General features: G+C 41.6%; 1 protein-coding gene across 1 annotated transcript in view; it reads right to left on the reverse strand.

Moving 5' to 3' along the window:
- The window catches only part of LOC310823690 (uncharacterized protein), a 35,224-nt gene that overhangs the window by 10,466 nt on the left and 472 nt on the right, over positions 1–24,286 (reverse strand). The window contains exons 2-14 of the mRNA XM_083696549.1: positions 24,091–24,158; positions 23,526–23,653; positions 22,925–23,038; positions 22,613–22,726; positions 9,961–10,074; positions 9,052–9,142; positions 8,633–8,864; positions 6,255–8,043; positions 5,279–5,452; positions 3,660–3,833; positions 2,971–3,144; positions 2,809–2,855; positions 2,015–2,541 (exon numbers count right to left, since the gene is read on the reverse strand). Coding sequence (XP_083552675.1) covers positions 2,015–2,541; positions 2,809–2,855; positions 2,971–3,144; positions 3,660–3,833; positions 5,279–5,452; positions 6,255–8,043; positions 8,633–8,864; positions 9,052–9,142; positions 9,961–10,074; positions 22,613–22,726; positions 22,925–23,038; positions 23,526–23,602 — 3,627 coding nt within the window. The 5' untranslated portion in view covers positions 23,603–23,653; positions 24,091–24,158. The remainder of the gene's footprint in view (positions 1–2,014; positions 2,542–2,808; positions 2,856–2,970; positions 3,145–3,659; positions 3,834–5,278; positions 5,453–6,254; positions 8,044–8,632; positions 8,865–9,051; positions 9,143–9,960; positions 10,075–22,612; positions 22,727–22,924; positions 23,039–23,525; positions 23,654–24,090; positions 24,159–24,286) is intronic.

Consider the following 24,286-nt stretch of genomic DNA (forward strand, 5'->3'; position numbering starts at 1 on the left):
GAAGAAGACGGACGTGCGAATCGACCAATCAACAGGCAGTGGGTAGTGAAATCTAAACTACAGCAGGCCTTATGGGTAGTGAAGTCTAAACTACAGCAGGCCTTATGGGTAGTGAAGTCTAAACTACAACAGGCCTTATGGGTAGTGTAATCTAAACTACAACAGGCCTTATGGGTAGTGAAGTCTAAACTACAGCAGGCCTAATGTTTAGTGAAGTCTAAACTACAACAGGCCTTATGGGTAGTGAAGTCTCAACTACAACAGGCCTTATGGGTAGTCAAGTCTAAACTACAGCAGGCCTCATGGGTAGTCAAGTCTAAACTACAGCAGGCCTCATGGGTAGTCAAGTCAAAACTACAGCAGGCCTTATGGGTAGTGAAGTCTAAACTAAGAATTTCAATCATGCTTTAGACCAGGAGACAGGATTATTTCAGCGACATTCTTTGTAATCAATGATATTGTCTGTGCCCTTGATAAAAAGCAGCATTGTGCTGCCTTGTTTAATGATCTATCAAAAGCTTTTGATCCAGTGGATCATTCACTGTTAGTGAGTCGACTGTCTTAAATAGATTTGGATCAGAATGCTTGTCAGTGGTTCCTGAACTACCTCACAAATATAAGTCAGTGTGTCGTTGCTGACAATGTTCATTCACAACCGCTAGAGACCGTAATCTAAAATATTCACTATCAAGCAGGTAGTTACAACAAAAAAGGCATTACTGTTACAAGTTTCAAGTTTATTGCGTCCCATACACAAGTGCAGGGAGTACAATTCTTAGGCTTGATTCCATGACGATGCAGCATACAAAATACACATAATACAAATAAGCAGTAGTGCAATGACAAGACAATAAGTGACACAAGTACGAGACAAGTGAGACATGTTGGAGACACGTAAGACAATAGCAGTGTGATTGACTGTAGCTAGTTCATACAGTAGCATTGTGATTGACTGTAGCTAGTTCATACAGTAGCAGTGTGATTGACTGGAGCTAGTTCATACAGTAGCAGTGTGATTGACTGGAGCTAGTTCATATAGTAACATTGTGATTGACTGTAGCTAGTTCATACAGTAGCAGTGTGATTGACTGTAGCTAGTTCATACAGTAGCAGTGTGATTGACTGTAGCTAGTTTATACAGTAGCAGTGTGATTGACTGTAGTTAGTGTGGTGGAATTTCAAGTTAAAAATACTTGAACATAAGACTAGAATTCATGGTTTATTCAGAGACTTTTATTCACAAGTTATAAAAGTAAACACGTTTGCAAAGGGGTTTTTCGTTGTCCTTTCAGACCGCCATTTATACTTTCAAATCTAGGTTACTTCCCTCATATACAAATCACTTATATCACCAATATCATTATTCTCCTACATCGCGTCGCGGCCTGGTTTCCCCTCCTATTATAATTATAAACATCTCCACTACTCTCCCTTCACAAATCAATCACTGGCCATCCTGCTCTTAATTCTCTCTCTACCTTTCCTTTGTGGAATTAGGAATCTTTATTTTCTATAGAAATTTACCACACTATCTTACACACAACAACGTGATCCAGCATCACAACTCAAACACCCAATCTAACCAACTCTTATATACATACAGACACTCTCTCCTGTGTTATTCTCAGAGTTCATCATCAGTCTGATTTGATCATCTAATCATTCATCTGGATTGTTTCACTGTCAGTTGCATTTCCATCAAAAAAAATAAAAAACATGTAAGCTTCTATTTTTTGTCACTCTATTGCAGTCTATTTTACTATCAGATGCATTTTATTTAATTTAATATAATATAATATATATATATATATATATATATATATATATATATATATATATATATAGTAAAACATAATATAACTACACACAACAATCCTACACCCTACACACTAGGAGAGGGAACATCTGTACATCCAACATCTCAGTGAAAACACACCACTATCCAACTGCATCATGTTCTGATCCGTCATCTTTGAGCCTTTGGTGTTCAGTGTGATCTCCCTGAGACTAGTTTACACAGGGTCACTGAACAGTCCACATACAGAAGCCAAAACCCTGGGTAGAGGGGCTCAGTGAATGTGGAGTGGAATGTGTGCAGGAGGGTCCGTGTGTCAGAGGAGACCCTGTAGAAGGACAGAGTGCCGGCCGGCCAGTCCAGATACACTCCTACTCTGTGGGAGCCAGAGGAGGGGACAGGTATGACAGTGTTCTTCTTATTGTGCCAGGCGGAGTAACTGTCATCAGAGCAGAACAGTCTCCAGGACTTGTCATTGTATCCCAACACACAGTCATTACCCCATCCTCCCCTGCTGATTCCTTTATATGTCACTCCTATATGAGCCCCTCCCCCACTCCACTCTACCTCCCAGTAACAGCGCCCAGTCAGACCCTCTCTACACAGCACCTGTGGACAGTAGTCAAATCTCTCTGGGTGATCAGAATACGGCTGCTTCTCTCTCCCCCGTGTCACCTTTCTGCTCTCCTCAGACAGAGAGAGGCGTCTGTGTGCTGTGTTTGGGTCCAGTGTGAGCTCACAGGCATCTGATTGAGAGGACAGAAATAATCATCAAATCAATACAATTGAATAACTTACAATATTCACAATGTGATCTTGTTATGGCAACATTATCTTTTTAACAAAATATTACTTATTAATTTAAAATGTTTTACAAGGGATACAACTAATTCACATTTACTAATACTTTAGATTTACATATGAATACAATACTGGTGCTGTGTTTGAACTCTGCTGTACACTGTTTCTTGAGTAATATCACAGTCCTATTCTCTACAGCGATGGTGACTTACATTTGATCAGCCCAGGTTTGAGCCTGCACTCTCCACCATGGTCCACACTATATCAACCACAGAAGAACACACAGAGGTTGAATGACACACTCACAATCATGTGGAAAATAGATACTGTGCATTAATCTCATTGATACGTCCAGCCACATATTCAGCCTTTACCTGAGTGTCTGTAGTTTACAGAGTGGATCTTTCTGTACAGCAGAGAGCAGCGCCAGTCCTGAGTCTCCTGGGTGATTGTAGCTGAGGTCCAGCTCTCTCAGGTGGGAGGGCTTAGACCTCAGAGCTGATGCCAGAGAAACACAGCCTTCCTCTGGGACTCCACAGCCTGACAACCTGGGGAAATAGTGTCACTCCATCTGATATCAAGAATCTGATTATTCCTCTCTAATGTACATGTGCAGCTTTAAATCCTCTTCATTTGGCAGTTGAAAGGCCACATGTGAATGAGGAATACAAATAAATACATGCAGCCAAACCATCACTGTGGTGTAAGAATTCAAGAGTGAGAGTTATAGTTGCTCTCAACAGGGGAGCAAGCAATATGTTAGATTGGTTAGTGAATTATTGTGGAGCCCCATCAGCTGATCTCAGGCCAGATTGGTGAGGAATTGTCGAAAGAAACGTTATTGAGAGAGTGAACCCCCCCCCCCCCTACCCCACCACACACACACACACACACGCACACACACACACACACACACATTATATAGTAATTGATTGGAAGATAATGTACACTGTCTGTCTCAATCATTGAGCCTTTCTGTTCAAGTATGATTGATTCCATAGAATGATAATGTAACACACTTAGGAATGATGTGTCTGACAACAAGAATAGTCTCAGACCTCACCTCAGTGTCTGTAGTTGACAGTGTGGACTCCCCAGTCCAGCACAGAGCAGCTTCACCCCCCCGTCACCTAGATCATTATTACTGAGGTCCAGCTCTCTCAGGTGGCAGGAGTCTGAGCTGAGAGTTGAGGCCAACGCTTCACAGGATCTCTCTGTGAGGTCACATCCATTCAGCCTGAATGAGGAGTACAAATAAATACATGCAGCCAAACGATCACTGTGGTGCATTATGATAAGAATTTATGATTCAAGCCAATCACAGGCAGGTTTGTAGTCATTGTATTTCTAAGTGTGGTATATTTGCTAGCTATTGGGTTAGTGCAGTATTGTGGAGCCACATCAGCTCATCTAAGGCCAGATAGTTCAGGAATTGAGGAGAGTAACGGTATTCAGAGAGTGCCCCCCCCCCCCACACACACACTCTTTGAAATTCTGCCTTTGATGATAAATAGAGCAGAAGATGATGTGATTAGAAGCTGTACAATACATGATTGTTGCATTGTGTGCCTTATTCCCATGCTCCCTCCTTGATAGTGTGAGGGGAGACAGATTTCTCATCTGTCATTTATGATATTCTAATAATCAATACAGCCAAACAACAATCTATTTTAATCAGTATGACCATGTCATGAGGATTATAGTTTTTCAGTCATACACTGTTCATTGATTCCTTTATGATCAGTATTATACTTGTTTATGATTGTATGTAGTAACGGTACGAATCAAGACAGCCAGTCAGGTTGACAGCTGTTATATCTGTCCCCTGGGTTATATCTGTTGGTGGGGATGTGCTGAGTCAGCTGCAAGGCCATCCTGACCTAAAGGGCGGCCTCTTGTTATTGAACTGTGCATGTGTTGCTGTCCCTATGAAATGGTTTCTCAAAAACATATTATCTAAGAAAGGTAAGACAGTATCCTTCATCGATTTTTTTTAAATTATGAAGACCGCTCATCATGGTAAAATAAATGCACGCACGGGATGATGGTCTGGGAGCTGACAAATGAAAAACGTGGAATACAAATAAAGTGGTAGAACTAGTGTTGTCACAGTGAACAGTTTAGGAAATGATTGGAAGATCATGTAAATGTTCTGTCTCCATCATTGATATTTGCAGTGCAAGTATCATTGACAATGTAATACACTTAGGACTGATGTGTCTGACAACAAATAAATACATGAAGCCAAACGATCACTGTGGCACAAGAATGTATGAGTGAGAGTTATAGTTCCTCTCAACAGGGGAGCAATTAACCATGGATACATTTGTAGTCACTAGATTTCTACGTCTGGTATCATGTATTTGATAGCTATTGGGTTAGTGCAGTATTATGCAGTCTCATAAGCTGATCTAAGGCCAGGTGGATCAGGATTTGAGGAGGACAAACATATTCAGATATTGAAGACAGAGCAGCCCCCCTCCCACCACACACACACACACACACACACACACACACACACACACACACACACACATTATATAGTAATTGATTGGAAGATAATATCCTTTGTCTGTCTCAATTATTGAGCCTTTCTGTGCAAGTATCATTGATTCCATAGAATGATAATGTAGCACACTTAGGAATGATGTGTCTGGCAACAAGAATAGTCTGAGACCTCACCTCAGTGTCTGTAGTTGACAGTGTGGACTCCCCAGTCCAGCAGAGAGCAGCTTCACCCCCCCGTCACCTAGATCATTATGACTGAGGTCCAGCTCTCTCAGGTGGCAGGAGTCTGAGCTGAGAGCTGAGGCCAACGCTTCACAGCATCTCTCTGTGAGGTCACATCCATTCAGCCTGAATGAGGAATAAATACAAGTATTAAGACATTTTGACTTAGAGAAAAATTTACCTATGTGATGTGTTCTATCATTTCCAGTTGAATTTCGCCGCACCTGATTACCATATAATTACATTTTCGTCCAAAACCCTTACATGGGCTGTTTTGGGATTTTAACACATTTCACGAGAACAACATGTTTTCTAATCATTTCACTTTGTTTTAAAGGTGTAATCATCATTTATCCATACTTGTTATGCCTTAAATGATGGATAGAACTTTCAGTTGGAGTTGAGCTCCTTCCCACTGCACCAACTGTAAACTCACTGGCTAGAGAACTGACTCATTCCACTTCCACTAAAATAAAGCTGACGAACTCATTAGCTGAACTATGAACACAACCAGCCATGTTATTATATATGCTACCTATGTTATTTGCTTAATGTCAGACCAAAAGTCTTCATTTGAGACGCGGTGTGAGTATGTGTGGTACCGCGAGTGGAATGCGATAGTCATTAGGTTAAAAACAGATTCAACGTCAGGAGTGGATTTCTCCAAACCAGTGTTCAGTACTCCGACTGGAACTGGCTCTTTCTACCTCATTATTGGGAGTCGAGACACAAAGCGACTGAACATGATGGAGCAAGTCAAATATTTGTGTGTCAATAAAACATGAAAGATATGTGTGCAATTAATTAATGAATGACTTTTGACCATGTGATCAAAAACTCAGTTTCATACATTTAATCCGTAAATCATAATAAGTGATCACATATTCATCGCCCAAGTATCAATACAGTGTTTTGACCATCTACTTACAGTGCCGTCTGAGAGGCTGTGACCACTGGAAGGAGCCTCAGAAGACCCTCTTCTGATCTGGAGTACTTCTTCAGGTCAAACACATCCAGCTCCTCTTCTGAAGTCAGCAACACAAAGACCAGAGCTGACCACTGTGCAGGTGAGAGTTGGGCTTCTGAGAGACGTCCTGAGCTCAGGTAGCTTTGTATCTCCTCCATTAGAGAATGGTCATTCATCTCATTCAGACAGTGGAACAGATTGATGCACCTCTCTGGAGAGGGATTCTTCCTGATCTTCTTCTTGATATACTTGACTGTTTCCTCATTGGTCTGTGAGCTGCTTCCTTTCTGTGTCAGAAGGCCTCGTAGGAGATTCTGATTGGACTCCAGTGAGAGGCCCAAAAGGAAGCGCAGGAACAGGTCCAGGTGACCATTCTTACTCTGTAAGGCCTTGTCCACTGCACTCTTGTGTAAGTCGACCAGAGGTGTGCGTCTCAGTGATGACCATAGCTTCATGGATGAGGATTTCTGTTTGACCAGTGGATTCTCATTGCTGTTGCTGAATATGAGGAACACATATAAAGCAGCTAGAAACTCCTGGATGCTCAGATGCACAAAGCTGAACACTTTGTGCAGCCCACACTCCTCTCTGAAGATCTGAGTGCACACTCCCGAGTACACTGAGGCTTCTGTGACATCAATGCCACACTCTCTCAAGTCTTCTTCATAGAAGATCAGATTGCCATTTTCCAGCTGATTGAAGGCCAGTTTTCCCAGTGACAAAATTAGCTCTTTATCCCAGTGTGGATTTCTGTCATGGTCTCCAAGGTACTTCACATTCCTCTGTTGGGTCTGAAATACCAAGAAGTGTGTGTACATCTGTGTCAGAGTCTTGGGCATCTCTCCTCTCTCTGCTTCACCCAACAGTCTCTCTAGGGTAGTGGCTGAGAGCCAACAGAACACTGGTATGTGGCACATGATGTGGAGGCTCCTTGATGACTTCATGTGTGTGTTGATTCTGCTGGCCAGGTTCTCATCACTGATTCTCTTCCTGAAGTACTCCTCCTTCTGTGGGTTGTTGAACCCTCGTACCTCTGTCACCTGGTCAACACACTCAGGAGGGATCTGATTGGTTGCTGCAGGTCGGGAGGTTATCCAGAGGAGAGCAGAGGGAAGCAGATTCCCCTTGATGAGGTTTGTCAGCAGCACGTCCACTGAGGTTGACTCTGTGGCATCACAACATGTCTCGTTGTTCTGGAAGTCTAGAGGAAGTCGACACTCATCCAGACCATCAAAGATGAACAGAACTTTATACTTGTCAAAGTTGGAGATTCCTGATTCTTTTACTTCAATGAAGAAATGACCAAGAAGTTCATTCAAACTGCATTTCTTCTCTTTCATTAAATTCAGCTCCCGAAAAGGAAGCGGAAATATGAACTGGACATCCTGATTGGCTTTTCCTTCAGCCCAGTCCGTAATGAACTTCTGAGTAGAGACTGTTTTTCCAATGCCAGCGACTCCCTTTGTCAGCACATTTCTCATTGGTTTGTCTTGTCCAGGTAAAGGCTTGAAGATGTCGTTGCATTTGATTGGTGTCTCCTGTGTTGCTGGTCTCCTGGATGCTGTCTCAATCTGTCTGACCTCATGTTCGTTATTGACCTCTCCACTTCCACCCTCTGTGATGTAGACCTCTGTGTAGACCTTATTGAGAAGTATTTTGTTGCCTTGCTCAGCTATTCCCTCAAATACACACTGAAACTTCTTCTCCAGGTTAGACTTGAGTTCTTGTTGGCACACCACCGCAAGCTCACCTGAATGACAAAACAATTAAAAAAATATTCCTGGCACACTTTACATTAAGTTGACCCAGTACCTGCAGTAACTGTAAATATATATATATGCCATTTAGCTGACGCTTTTATCCAAAGCGCCTTGCATTGCAGTGAGTGCATACAATTCAGTATATATGGTCCCAGCAAGAATCAAACCCACAACCTAAGCGTTGTTAAAGTCATGCTCTACCAACTAAGCCACAGAGGACCACATGTTGTATTAATCAACAAGTTGTTATATAGTAACTAATTATTAATTAATTATATAGTAATTAATTACATAGTATGTAGTGTAGTTGAATGATATATTACTACACGTGTAGGAAAGAACAGTCCTTATTCCATCTGTGTTATAGGAAACTGTCCAAACCCATTACTATGCAATTATACATTAACAACCAATCTTGTTACTGGAGTAATTACAGAGACACTAAGTTATAGAGACAACATAATATAAAGAGTGACCAAATGGGGATATACATCATAATTACAGTTAGTGGTGTTTGTATTTCCAATAATATTTCAGGCCCAGTAACACTTCTCTGTGAAAACACATGAGGTCTCTTACGTTTCTCCAGTGTGTCAGCGAGCTCCTTCTGGTTCATGTTCCTCAGGACGTGCAGTGTGATCTTCAGAGCCCCTTCTCTGGCACTGCTCTCCTGCTTCTCTTCTTCTTCATCATCCACCACTTCCTCTTCCTCCCCCTGACCCTCAAAGCACTCTGGGTGGTCTTGAGAAATAAGCCTCTTGAACCTCTTCAGCTCATTTCTCACTAAACTGATGACATTGTCTTCAAGCGACTGAAACATTTAGAAAAATAAAGTGGAGTGAGATAGACAATAATGGGGAAACCTTTACACACAGTAGAGAAAATAAATACAAAAAACACATCGCTTGACTTTGGCATGCAATTGAAACAAGAATAAAATAACTGTTGTATGTGGATTACTTAGCCATCTTCAATGTCATACTTTCTATTTAGCTCACCCTAAATATGGAGGCCAGTTCACTTTGACTCTGGACAGACTGACCACTGGGAATCTCTGACTCTGGTCTCTCCACAGGGTCACTGGGGATTCTGGGTAAAAACAAAAAATAAACATATGTCTTTATCCAGAGAAATGTGAATGAGGCCCAGTTTCTCAAATAGAATAACTTAAGTGTGTATACCGCTACTGAATGTTATTGGCAGCCTCATAGACCACTATGAGGATTAAACCTCAAACTAACCTTTAACAAGATTCAGATGACTGTATCCTGACTGAGGTATGATTGAAAACCCATTGTTGTTTTAGGCCATTGAAACTAAGTTATTAAAGTTAAATAACGTTCTTGGGTCAGCTGAATATTACAAAAAACGAACATTGGTGGACGGTGTAGCCAGTCCAAATTAATATTTGTATTGTCAGTATCTTTTAGGTTTTTAGTGGCCATCTCCCTCCAGGATCCGCTCTCCTCCTCCGTGGACACTCCTTCTAGTGAGTGTTGCGACACTGTCTGTTGCTACAGTTTGCATTGAACAACAGTATATCTACATTTCTGTGTCTAACATTTGAAATTCTGCCTTTAATGATCAATATGTGCTGAGCTCCTAGAGCTGAAGATGATGTCATTAGAAGCTGTACAATAAATGATTGTTGCATTGTGTGCCTTATTCCCATGCTCCCTCCTTGATAGTAGAACCTGAGTTCATTATAGTTTCCTCCGAGGACCTCATGAAACAAATAGGTGGCGTAGTCTAGCAGTTAGTTCATCACATCCCCCATGATACACTTACCCTTGTTTAGTAGTGACGGTTCCTTGTCTGAACTTTAATTGTTCTTTCATAATGTGTTCATGAGTGTGTGTCTGTGTGTCGTCAGGATATTGACTACTAGGAATAAACATCAAACTAACCTTTGATCAGAATGAGGAGGTCTTCCTCTGAATGAGATTGGCTGCCTCATAGAGTTGTCACTCTTCATGGACATACAGTTGGGTACAGGTGAGGCTGGTCTCTCCTTCTGGACCCTGCATTACAAGGTGAAGTTGTGTTTTTAAATGTGCCATATGAGCTGAGCTCCTAGAGCCAGTTCCACAGGAGGGTGGCATTGTGAAGGACAGAGTGTTAATGAACCTGTCTTTGTTTAATTCGGGGGATCCCCATCACCATGGAGGGTTGGGGTGCGCTGGTAGGAGGAGAGTGGGGACGATGTGGCCAGTCCAAATTAATATAAATGTATTGTAAATAGCTTTTAAATTATAAATATTATTTTTTTGGACCCTTCCCCAGATCTGTGCCTCGACACAATCCTATCTCGGAGGTCTACGGACAATTCCTTCAACCTCATGGCCTGGTTTTTGCTTTGACATGCACTGTCAATATGGTAAATTTAAAGACATATAAGGGGAAAAGGTCACAAGAAAACAGATGGTCCTAGAATATTTGGAGAATGCAGTCAGAAGGGGTGAGGTCAGATTGAGGGGTTTGATATAGGTGAAGAAAAGAAAGGATCAAAAGCTGCAGAAACCAGGATAGAGTAGTTAAAAGTTACGGTAAATAAGTAATAAACAAAGTTGTAAACAGCCAGAACAAAAGGCTTTTGAAATCAGCCAGGCTCATCATGATTTAGGTAGACAAACCGGACGAATTATACAAATTAATGAGCTCAAAATAAGGTAAGCAGAATTCCTGCTTGAGTATAGAAAATTTGCGTAATTCGCTCTGGATCTCCGGACTCAACGGTAGGACATTAGCATGAGTCTTACCAATAAAGAAACCAAATTTAGGATTTGAACTAGAGCTGTTGGAGATTTCAGAAAATGTGCATGCACTAACTGTTAATAACTGTAAATAAGTTAAAGCCCAAAGAGTGGGTCACATGTGCAAAGTCCTGTGAGTACCGCAGAATTGAAGAGATCAATACTGGGCTGAACCACGGGTAAGGAGCTTGTGGCTACCGCTGAGATTAATTGATTCAGGTCTGTACGGATAAGAGAGTATTTAGAAACTTTGTGTTCGTGTGGAGGATAGAAGTGTTAAGTAGGCGGATGTAGATAACAGAAGCGCAGTACCTGTAGTAACCTGTAGTTTTAGTGAAATATTGCTGTTTATATTAGTATTGTGACGTAAGCGGACGTAGATGGCAGAAGTGCTTGTTAGCGCTGTGTCATGAGAGAAAACCGCCACTTGTAGTTGTAGTGTAAAAATCGCTGTGTCGTGAAATGCTTGTAAAAGTTGCTGTGTTGTGAGTGTTTGTAAAAGGCGCTGTGTTGTGTTGAAAGAGCGATATTCTGTATAAACACTGTTGGTCGGGAATTGAGGACTACAGTTAGTATATAACATAAGAGAGAAGACAAAAGTCTAATCAATTAGATATATTATAGAGATTAGGTATAGAAGAATAAAGAGTATACATTTTTAGAGAACGGGTCAATGTGTGAACTTCTTAGGCCTCTCAGAGTACAGAATAATGAAAATATAGTATGATATATAGTATATCTGTGTCTACGGAATTGGAAGAAAGCCATTGTTTCCTCTTAAAGGAAACGTAAGATACTTCTTGTAAAAACTAAATAATCAAAAGTAGGAATAGAGACAACCCTTTGGGGAGTCGGAGTAAGAATTATAAGAGAAGGTTGAGATAAGTGGAGAGACGTTGAAGAAAAAACGGGAAGACCGCCATCTTGAAACATTCGAGTTGGGCAGTATTGTTGTAAAAGTGGGAGGGAACCAACTGAGTGGGCTGAGCTGTGTTTTATACAATAGACTTTACAGCAGTCAGGTTTACGATGAATGAATGAATAAATAATGAAATAATGAAATAAATAAATAAGATCAAATAAAAACATTATATTATATATATTAACCCATATTAAGTATATGCTGAGTGAAAGTGATTCTTAATTGAAGAGATTCATGTCTAAGCTCACACTGATTTGATTCACATTCTAGGGTTACACACACACACACACCTCACATTCACACCCACTCTACACACACAGACCCCCTCCCCCTCATCCCCACTCATACACACATCACACTCACACAGACACACACACACACATCTTATATACTCATACACACATCACATACTACACTCATACACACACACATAGACACACACACACACACACACACACACACACACACTCATACACACATCACACTCACACACAGACAGTTGGCTATACCTACATTTGATTCCCAGGGTGTAAGACACCAATTGTGATTAGGATATCTCAAGCTGATTCCAAAGCTGTTTCCTAACATATTTCTTTAATCTTACAGTGATATTCTAGATAACCAATAACACAATATTATTATTATTATTATTATTATTATTATTAATATTGTTACTTTTTTGACATTTTACAATAACCCTAAAAAAAAATATGACTGCAAAAGGAAAGACAAAGGGAAAAATGGAGAAAGGGATTACCATGGTAACTCCAGTAGAAATATTAGAGAATAAAAACCCTCTTTTAACCCTTGTGTGGCGTTTTTAATTTTTACTTGAAGAAAAAATATACAAGGAAACAATTTTTCAACCTGAAACTCCATGGCCTTGGCTTATTTACTGTGAAGAACATCAAAGAAAAAAAATCATTGAGTGCACATGCTACACCCCCCCCTACACATTTATGTCCTTCACAGGGTGTTCGGGTCAATTTGATATACACAGAGACACACAGACTTACAGAAACATGCACACACACACTCACACACATACAAACACACACAGAACCTGCACAATGTTGTTACAAAACATTCTGGGAAGCCAGAGGGAGGAGACCCTGAGAGACACCAGGGGACATGGGTGGTACTGGATATGTCACAGGGCCTCAGTGGCCACAACATCACTTAGGATAATTTTTTCACATCGTACAGCCTGGGACAGGAACTTCTCAAAAGAAAGCTGACAATGGGTGGAACAGTCAGAAAAAATAAGACAGAGCTCCCACCTCAACTTCTAACTGTAAAGAACAGGCCAGTCCATTCCTCCCTCTTTGTGTTTACGGCCAACATGGCCCTGGTATCCTACATACCCAAAAAGGGCAAAAATGTGATGCTTATGAGCACTGGTGACACCGCACATACAGAGGAGACAACATGTGCCCAGGAACCCAGCTTCTCTAGCCATAGTGAGGAGGGTGGAGGAGGCTCCTGCTGTCCCACCTGCACGACCCACACAACCACAACCTCCAGTGCCTGAAGTAAGTGTCCTGTTGTTGTTGTTTATGTGTGCATGTATCTGTGTGTGTGTGTGTGTGTGCGCGCGCGCATGTGTGTGTGTGTGTGTGTGTGTTTCTGAGTGTCTCTGTGTGTATGTGGGTCAAATTGAAATTGACTATTCGAAGATGTGGTGTAAAAAAAATCTAATAAAGTATTTTCATTATTCTAGATTGCATCTGGTGGCAACAAGAGGAAGCGCAGCGAGGTGTGTGAACCCTCAAAGGACTCAAAGACACAAACCACATGCAGAAACTGCAAAAAGTACATCTGTAGTACACATACTCTCAAATTCTGTGCATCATGTGTTGTGTAGACAGGCATGCCCATGCACACACACCATTTTTCGAATTCACATGTATCCAATATTATTTCAGAATTGTTTGAGAGATGTATTTTTCAGACGTGTACTATATTTTATTGACAGTGAATAAAGCAGTGTACATTTCGTTCATGTTTTGTGTTTCTATTTATTGTAAATCATCTCAAATTATTTTTGAGACATTTTTGAGAGATGTATTTCATATCCAGTGACTAAATCGATCTAAGTTTGGTTCTCGTGTATCTATTGTCGTTCATCACCTGTATTTGCTTTTCACAGCTTTGATTATAATAAGAATATCTCAATATCTGTTCAAAAATAATCAACATCAATGAAAACATTGTTTCATTTCAACTTTTCAGAGATAAGCATGATTTTTTCCACCCAAGTCCTTATTATAGCAGATTTTTTACATAAATTATAACTTTATCACAAAAAACGAATTGCACTTCCATTGTTAAATATAATCTAGCAGAGATTAATTGTAAATATTAATCATACATGTTATCTATATTATTTGGAATTGAAGGTAATGAGGAAGAAAAGGTGATGCCCCCACCCTACGACCATGGGGAATTCCCTGTGTTATCAGCAAAGATACACCTGGATGGGAATATAAAGGTGGAAGAAGAAGATGAGGAAGAAGAGAGGGGAAATAAAGAGAGAAGGGGATCAAGAAGCCCCATACAGCTTGATTGTTATGCAGAATTAAAAGAAGCCCTAAACCAGGTAGACAAAGGCGTGTGGAGGTCAGAGTCAAGACAAGAAAAAAGGACTAAACCATTGGAAGCCGGAGTAAAAGGAGAGAGAGGTAAAGGGAAGGAACCAAGCACACGCAGAAAAGAGAAACAGCTATACAGCACACCCAGAGATGAGGGAGCAACCACCTGGGGACCCGGAGATGACCCAAGAGATGACCCAAGAGATGACCCGAGGTCGGGTGATGAGGGACAGGGGGAGAGGAGGTCTTGGATAAGACAGAGGGAGATAGACCAAGCACAAACAATAGATGAAATATTTAGTGACTGGGAAGAAAATACTAGAAGAAGACATAAGGAAGAATGCAGAACTACTGAACGAGAGTTGAGGTATAGGGGAAAGATAGGTCGCCTAGATAGATATCATTGCCCCATCCTGATAAAAGGAAATCAAGGACACTATGTGCCCTGGGGTATGCAGGACTTACAGGGAATAGTTAGCAGATTACCTGACATACATGATGGAGCAGGTAAATGGATTAGAAGCTTTGAGGAAGAGATTGCAGGGAAACTGCTAGCGGTGGGAGACCTCAAAGCCCTGTTGGCCAGGGTATTGGGGGTGGCAAAGATGGAAGACATTCTCATAAGCTGTGGACTGGAAGGAGCACAGGGCTATACCAGAGCCGATGGGATGTCATTTGATCAGACCAGAAATGAGATGTGGACAACCCTGAGAGAAGAATATCCACAAAGGCTGGATATCAAGACCCTGAAGGGAGACCCACTGGGAGAGACTGAGACTCCTGCCACATACCTGCACTAGCAACTGAAGAAGTAGAAACTAGAGACTGAAGCAGACCCAGAGGGAGACCCACTGATGACAACTCTGTTCAGAACTGCAGTGATAGAGGCCATGTGCCCTCCGGTGAAAAGCAGGTTAGAGGATGTGGTGAGACGTCAAAAACACACAAGGAATTATGTGATCATCTGGTCCATGCGGTGGAAAAATACCGGAAAGATGAATCAAAGCTAAAGGAGCAAGAAAAGGAGAACCAGAGAAAGTTAACATAGCTCCAGCTGGGGGAACTCACAGAATGAAACAAAAAGAAGGTACAAGGCGTAATGGCCGCCGAAACTTCCAGTGCTGAGACTTCAGGGACAAGAGCAACCCACCGTACCTGTAGTTCAGGTGTATACCCAGCAGCCCCAGCAGTTTCAGCCATGGAAGGGCAGACAGAGACCCCAAGGAAGGTTCCAAATAGCAGACTCACTAGGTCCACCCGGTGTGTGCTGGGGATGTCACCAGGCAGGACACAACCGAAGACAATGTACAATTAATCCATGGCAGCCGAGGGGGAATAGTCAACAGGGCTATGGTCAGCAACAGCAGAAGCCTCCACAAGGACCAGCCAATCCATATAGGGACTGAATTATGGTTACTCGGGATGCCCAGAGAATCTGAAAAGGGAGGGTCAGCTTCCAGTGTTAACCACAGAAGCTGATCAAGAAGCAATGCTGCAGGTTCAAATAGAAGATAGAGACATACCCATGATGATAGATACAGTAGCAACCTACACTTGTGTAGGTCTAAATTATTTCTCTCACCTCCCCAGGTCAGGACAATTTGTTAAAACAGTAGGATTCTCGGGACAAGCGCAGCTAATTCCAATGACAACTCCAGTAAGTCTCAAGATAGGAGACAGAGCCACAACCCTGCCCGTACTGATCTCTGACCGGACACCTGTGAATCTCTTGGGGAGGGATGCATTATGCATGCTGGGGATGAAAATATGGTGTTTCCCAGAAGGTGTATATGTAGATAATATGGCAATAAAGACAGAAGAAATACCAATAACTGCAAGCGCAAATGTTTACTAGTTAGGGGAAATAAACCATGAAATAAAACAAACTTGGTTAAAATTGAGAAAATATATTGAAGCCCAATTGCCAGATGCACGAAGACCAAGATTTGACTACCACTGCACTGTGCAGTTTGACTCAAATTGCAACTCCGGCCAAGAACAAATTTGGCAGGAGCAAACCAAAAATCTGGTTGTCCCATTAATGTCACAATATATTATAGTGGGAAAACAGAGAGCAGCTATGCAAATAGATCAATCAGAATTGATGGTATAATATACCTAATGCTGCTCCTCATGTGTCATTAATGGTAAATAAAGGGTATAGAGCAAGAGCCTTGGGACCAATGATGAGAACCGCATTAAAGAGTGATTGGAAAGAAACAAGTAACCCATTGGTAAAACATTCTGCAGACAAGGAATTCATAAAAATAATATGTGCCACGCCTATGAATGGTATACCACAGGAAGTAGCCATATTGGTTAAACAACAGGTTCAGATGAAAGAAAAGTCAGATAATCAATTGAGAGATAACATGGAAAAACAGATCCCAGAAAGTCTCTGGTCAAAACATGACACTGACGTGGGCTTAGTAAAATCAGCATAATTATAAGAACAAAACAGGGCAGAGTATTACCAAGAAAAGCCCAATATCCTATGAAACCTGAAGCTGAGGAAGGAATAAGCAGAACAATAGAGGGTTTGATAGCAGCGGGAGTTTTAGAAAGAATAAACAGCCCGTACAATACCCCCCTTCTTCCTATTCTAAAAGCAGATAAGTCAAAATGGAGATTGGTGCATGACTTAAGAGCAGTAAATGAGGTGGTACAAGATTGGCGAGCAGAAGTACCAAATCCTCATACATTGTTAACAAATGTTCCTCCGACAGCCAAATACTATACAGTGATAGATTTATGCTCAGCTTTCTTCAGTGTACCATTAGCAGAAGAAAGTCGGTACTTGTTTGCATTTACCTACAGAGGACAACAATACATTTACACTAGAATACCTCAAGGGTTCAAACATTCACCTCATGTGTTCAACCAAGTTCAGCGGAGATTGGATAGAGGACTATGCGATAAAAACAGCAGCTCTGAGGGTGCTGATGAAAACAGCTGGTCAGCAGAACTTAAGAGCCCCTTTAATATGGACAACAGAAGCTACAATAGCATTTGAAATGTTGAAAAAAGAAATGCAACGGGCACCAGCATTGGCTGTGCCCGATTATAACAAACCATTCCTATTGTATGTGGCAAACAGAAGGAGTGGGTATGCTTCAGCAGTGTTAGTACAGGAAACGTGTAGTGGTAGGAAAAAGCAAGCGTTAGCCTATTATAGCACCAAACTAGACAGTGTTGCCCAGGGGTACCCGCCCTTTTCAGGGAGTGGCAGCTATGCACTATGCCTATGAAAAGGCCTCGTCAGTCACAATGGGATACCCAATAACAATATACACACATCACAAGACAGTGGAACTGTTAGAACAGGGAAGGTTTGTTCTAACGCAAGCTAGGAACCTGTCATATTTGTCGTTATTGACATACCCAGACATCACTATCAAGAGATGTAGTACAGTAAATCCAGCTGAGTTAATACCACTGGCAGATGAAGGGGAAGAACATGATTGTATAGCACACTCACTAACATTCACTAGGTTAAGACCAGACTTAGAATCAACACCCTTACAATATGCAGAAGAGACATATTTTGTAGATGGTTCATGTTACAGAGATCATTTAGGAAATCATGCAGGGTACGGCATAGTTAAACAAATAGGACAGACATTCCGAGAAGAGAAGATAGACAGCTGTCCACAACCGTGTTCGGCCCAGTTGGCAGAACTAAGAGCACTGACAGAAGCCTGTAAAATGGGAGAAGGCAAAGCAGTGAACATTTTTACTGACTCAGCTTATGCGCATGGAGTCTGTCATCTGTTTGGAGCAGTATGGAAACAGAGAGGTTTTTTGAAAAGTGATGGGTCACCCATACAGCATTGTGAGCAAATTAAGGAATTGATGTCGACCATGATGAAACCAAAGCAGTTAGCCATCATTAAATGTCATGCGCACCAGAAAGGTAATGATTACATTATTCAGGGCAATAATGCTGCTGATGAAGCGGCAAAGAGAGCGTCAAAGTGTGAGGTGGCCGTGTTGGCCCCAATGGTATTAATAGAACCAATAATGCAGCTAGAGGATATCATTCGCATGCAACAGATTGCAGGGCTGTAAGAGCAATCCATGTGGCTCCAAAGGGGGCCAAAGGTAGACTCTACAGTGGAGATCACATGAGGGTACTATAGTGGCACCCACGGTGCTACTGGGGATTTTGATCGCTGATGCGCATGGTTTTGACCATTGCGCAAGGGTTTGAAGTTGTGAGAAAGATAAAACTCCAAGGGTATTGGTCACCCTATTTACAGGCAATGGTAGAAAATGCATTGGCAGAATGCACAGTATGCGCACAAAACAATGTAAGAAAGGGAATCAAAACACCTTTAGGACACATACCGGTTCCAGATGGACCATTTAAACATTTGGTAATGGACTATGTAGACATGATAAAAAAGGTCAATGGGAAAAGATACATGCTTGTTGTCATAGATAGATTCAGCAGATGGGTAGAAGCAACGCCATCGGCAGAATTAGGGGCAGGAACAGTGCTTAAATTTCTAACAAGAGAAGTAATACCCAGATTTGGAATACCCAATGAGATTAGCTCAGATAATGGTGCATGGAGCGAGGAAAATGTATTATGGGACCAGGCTAGGCAGAATGATTGGTATAGATTGGCAGAGTTTACAGCCAAATCAATAACAGAAGGAGATTGCCTCATGTGCAGTCCATCACCGCTCAAAAAGTTGCAAGTTGTACCTAATCCACATCCATGCCAGGCATGTCATCAGTTTAATCAGAAGGTCTGTTGCTTGGAGTGGACAGAACAACCCTATTGTGGAGCCGAATGTTTAGGTATCTTAAGCAACCATAAATGTAATACATTTTATGATCAGTCTTTTAGAGACCAATGTAAAGAGATAGATGTGAGAGTAGAGGGGAAAAAGAGGGAAGTTCCAGGACCCTATTCAATAGATTTGACGCAAAAGTTTGAATGCTTCGAAAAGCCATTTAATACAAGCCAATACACTAAGAGCCTGGGGCAGTTTAAAGGGAACTGTCATGTAACCTGGCACATTGTACCATGGGATATGGAGACACCTCGGCCTGAACCTTATCTTCAGGCAATTGGGACATACAACACCACCCCTCCTAAGGTAGTGTACCCTACAAGCTTATATGCAATATTGAAAGAGACCCCAAACGACAGCCACTGTTCTGGGCAACTAATGGCAAGATTTGGGATGAGTGGGATTCCAGGGGGAGTACCCATAACCAGTATATATACCAGCCAAAGCGAGGCCATGGCAGATTACTATTGGATATGTGGAGAAGGAAAGCTAAGGGCAGTATTACCTGCTACTTGGACAGGGATATGTGCTAGGGTTAAGCTAGCCAAGGCAGTGACTATTTTGATGGGGAATGATACCACTATAAGGGTAGATCAACAAGAACTAAGACAAGTACAGGGGGAAGCTAAAAAAGAAAACAGAAAAAAAAGGGCATATCAGACCCCGCAGTCTATATAGATGCCATAGGCCTAGAGGGGTGCCCGACGAGTTCAAGGCAAGAAGCCAGATATGGACAGGATTTGAATCAATTTTCCTCTGGCCTACAATAAATAAAAATGTGGATTGGATAAATGCCATTTATTACAATCAGCAGAGGTTCATCAATTACACAGATGATGCCCTATCAGCCCTAGGAGAACAGGTCAGAGAGACAAGCAAAATGACATGGGCAGAACAGACAGGCATTACATTTTATAATGGCAGCTCAAGGTGGAGTATGTAAACTGTTTGGGGACGAATGCTGTACCTATATTCCGAACAATACTGATCCCGCAGGAAGTTTTGTCAGAGCAGTGACTAAACTTAAAAATTTGAGAAAGGAAGTGAAAATTACTGCAGGCACAGACTTTGGGACATTAGACTGGTTAGGCAACATCCTAGGATCATGGGGAGGAATGTTGGCAAAAATGGGAATAATGGTTGTGATAGTGATTATAGTGTTAGGATTAATATTTTGTTGCATAATGCCTGTTTTGAGATATTTCTTTATACAGGGCACAATTAAGCAGAGGAGTGTAACCAGAGGGATAGCTCCAATGGCACTCAACAGAATGGGAGGCCTTCTAGACCTATATCCTGTTCTCAACTGGGGAGGCAGCAGTGAGTCTTCTGCCCCCTCATCCGATGATGACGAGATCGTCTAGACTCCCAGCCAGGACTAGCAAGCTCGGAGAGGAAACTTGGGAGGAACATTGCTACAGTCATCAAAAAGGACGAATACCTGGCCATACAAGGACTTTATTCCCCTTGTAAATATTTACAATTTGAATGGACGATGATGTGTTTTATGGTGTTATGGGTAACACGTATTGTGTGTAGAACTAATAGAATGACCATGTTGAATGTATGCATAGAGGCACAATGGGATGGCCATGGTTCAGGGACAGGGAATGTTCCCTTGTGATGGAAATATAGGTCCCATTAGGGGTTGATGTGTTGTGTGATGTTTTAGTTTTTAGTAACAATTTGTGTAGTCATTTAAATGTGTAGGAAGTTGTTGCTCATGGGGACGGGTGCTCATTTGCAGACCTGTAAAGTGGTTGCTCAATGATGACTGGATAAGGTGAGGACCGTGGGGGAATTTTCCTAGTACGAGGCTGGGTTTTTCGCCCCCACCTGTAAAGGAGACGTGTCCCCTGGAGCTAATAGACTGTCATACTGTTGATGTCATTCATGTTATTTTTACTTATACGATTAGCATATGTATATTGTCTTGAATCACTTGCATGTTTTATTAGTATATCATGTTCAAATCACTGTTAGGATGTGGGACTAAGACATATAAGGGTTGTACACCTAGGGGAAAAGGTCACAAGAAAACAGATGGTCCTAGAATATTTGGAGAATGCAGTCAGAAGGGGTGAGGTCAGATTGAGGGGTTTGATATAGGTGAAGAAAAGAAAGAATCAAAATCTGCAGAAACCAGGACAGAGTAATTAAAAGATAGGGTAAATAAGTGATAAACAAAGTTGTAAACAGCCAGGACAAAAGGCTTTTGAAATCAGCCAGGCACATCAAGATTTAGGTAGCCAAACAGACGCCAGGGCAGGTGGGAGTAGCCCACCTTGATGACGAAATGTAATTCTTGAATGTTATTGGTGTATGTAGACAGGAACTAGAAGTTTGTTGAATGGTGGGGGTTGACCTGGGTTAGGGTTAGTATAAAGACAGGTGACAAACGGCTTTGAACGGCTTCAGATTCTCTGTGAATAAAGTCTTTGAATGAATTAACAGCTCCGGTTAATGGTATTTTATTTCAAAGTACTATTATTTAAATTCTACGACATCAACTGTGGGACCTTTTTTCTCCTGTCAAAAAAAAAATCTTCATCTCGCATTGTGACTGCCTATGGCCCTAACCCCTAACCCTAACCCTAAGACTAACCATAACCCTAGTCTGAGCATTGATTACTTTATCTTATGATGACTGATGAGGTGACTGATGATTCACTTACTTAAACAGATGTATCTCTAAGTCGCTTTGGATAAAGGCGTCTGCTAAATGCCATAAATGTAAATGTAAAATGACATCATATAGACAGGTGTGTGCCGTTCCAAATCATGTCCAATCAATTGAATTTACAACAGATGGACTCCAGTCAAGTCATAGAAACATCTCAAGGATGATCAATGGAAACAGAATGCACCTGAGCTCAATTTCGAGTGTCATAGCAAAGGGTCTGAATACTTATGTAAATGTGACATTTCAGTTTTTTATTTTGAGTAACTTCGCAAACATTTCTAAAAACCTGTACTGTATTTGTCATTATGGGGTATTGTGTATAGATTGATGAGGAAACAAATGAATTGAATCCATTTTAGATTAAGGCTGTAACATGACAAAATGTGGAAAAAGTGAAGCGGTCTGAATACTTTCCGAATGCACTGTATCTGTATTGTCAGTAGCTTTTAGGTTTTTAGTGGCCATCTCCCTCCAGGATCTGCTCTCCTCCTCCATGGACATGCCTTCTAGTGAGTGTTGTAACACTGTCTGTTGCTACAGTTTGCATTGAACTACAGTATATCTACATTCCTATGTCTAACATTTGAAATTCTGCCTTTAATGATAAATATGTGCTGAACTCCTAGAGCTGAAGATGCTGTCATTATAAGCTGTACAATAAATTATTGTTGCATTGTGTGCCTTATTCCCATGCTCCCTCCTTGATAGTAGAACTTGAGTTCATTCTAGTTTCCTCCGAGGACCTCATGAAACAAACAGGTGGCGTCGTCTAGCAGTTAGTTCATCACATCCCCCATGATACACCTACCTTTGTTTAGTAGTGTCGGTTCCTTGTCTGAAGTCTATTGGTTGTCCCATAGACCAGTCACTCTTCATGGAGACACAGCTGGGTACAGGTGAGGCTGGTCTCTCTTTCTGGACCCTGTCAAACACAAAGACACCAACATTCTCACATTCATTAACAGGAGACAGTGAAAATCACATGTTCATGAGTGGGTATCTGTGTTGTCAGACACCAATATTCTCACATGTTTAACAGAAGATAATGTATGTTGTGTTCATATGAGTGTGTCTGTGTGTCGTCAGGATATTGACGACTAGGATTAAACCCCAAACTAACCTTTGACCAGAATGAGGAGGTCTTTCTCCGAAGTTTATTAGACGTCCTATAGAGTCGTCACTCTTCATGGACACACAGCTAGGTACAGGTGAGGCTGGTCTCTCCTGCTGGACCCTGCATTACAAGGTGGAGTTGTGTTTTTAAATGTGCCATATGAGCTGAGCTTCTAGAGCCAGTTCCACAGGAGGGTGGCATTGTGAAGGACAGAGTGTTAATGAACCTGTCTTTGTTTCATTCAGGGGATCCCCATTACCATGGAGGGTTGGGGTGCACTGGGAGGAGGAGAGTGGGGACAGTGTGGCCAGTCCAAATTAATATATCTGTATAGTAAATAGCTTTTTCAGTGCATCTCTACTAATTTTATGTTCAGTAGCTTTTAGATTTTAAGTGGCCATCTCCCTCCAGGATCCACTCTCCTCCCCCGTGGACACGCCTTCTAGTGAGTGTTGCAACACTGTCTGTTGCTACATAATGCATTGAACTACAGTATATCTACATTCCTGTGTCTAACATTAATCTGGTTATGAATGAAGTATCTATCATCATCATCATCATCATCATCATCTTCATGTTAAATGCCCTCCAGAGACTCTTCTCTTACCCCATGGCTTCAACCTCCCCAGAGAGACTCATTTTAGAGGCAGTGGTCCCCTCCTCTTTCTCCCCAGAGAGACTCATTTTAGAGGCAGTGGTCCCCTCCTCTCTCTCCTCTCCTCAAAGAACCTCCTGCTATAAACCCAATGAACACACGCAGCACGTTAAAGGAGACCAAAGTTCAAAACCAGTGAAGTGAGAAACTACGGTCTGGGGCTCAACAGAGGGAGGAAAGGGACATGAACGCCTGCTGATCTTGTATATACAGTATCTCTCTCTCCTGAAGCCAACAAGGGATACTGACAATGTCTCTCTCTCTCTCTCTCTCTCTCTCTCTCTCTCTCTCTCTCTCTCTCTCTCTCTCTCTCCACTTACGGGTTGAATAAAATTCAAATTAAATCAAAGATGAAAGTTAACTTTGATTACACAAGCCAATCTTTACATAACAAAACAAAACATACAGGAAACCAACTAATTAACCCTTCATAGAGGAGTGTATTCAACACTCACACAGTCTGTCTGCCAGAAAAACAATGAAAAACATCAACCTACGGTTGTGATCTGTCTCCCACCTCAGTGCTCAGCTCTGCTCTCTGTCTGGCTCCTCACTGATGCAGCTCTCCCCTGGCCATTGTATCACCTGATGATGCACATATGACAGGATGACAGTTATCACACCACTGACAAATGTGAAAAAAACATAAATACACATATTGTTCTTTTTTTGTTCAATGTTCTAGTGTGTCGTCAACACAACATTCAGTCTGA

The sequence above is a fragment of the Argentina silus genome (assembly GCF_951799395.1).
Source record: "Argentina silus genome assembly, chromosome: Y".
Classification (NCBI taxonomy): Eukaryota; Metazoa; Chordata; class Actinopteri; order Argentiniformes; family Argentinidae; genus Argentina; species Argentina silus.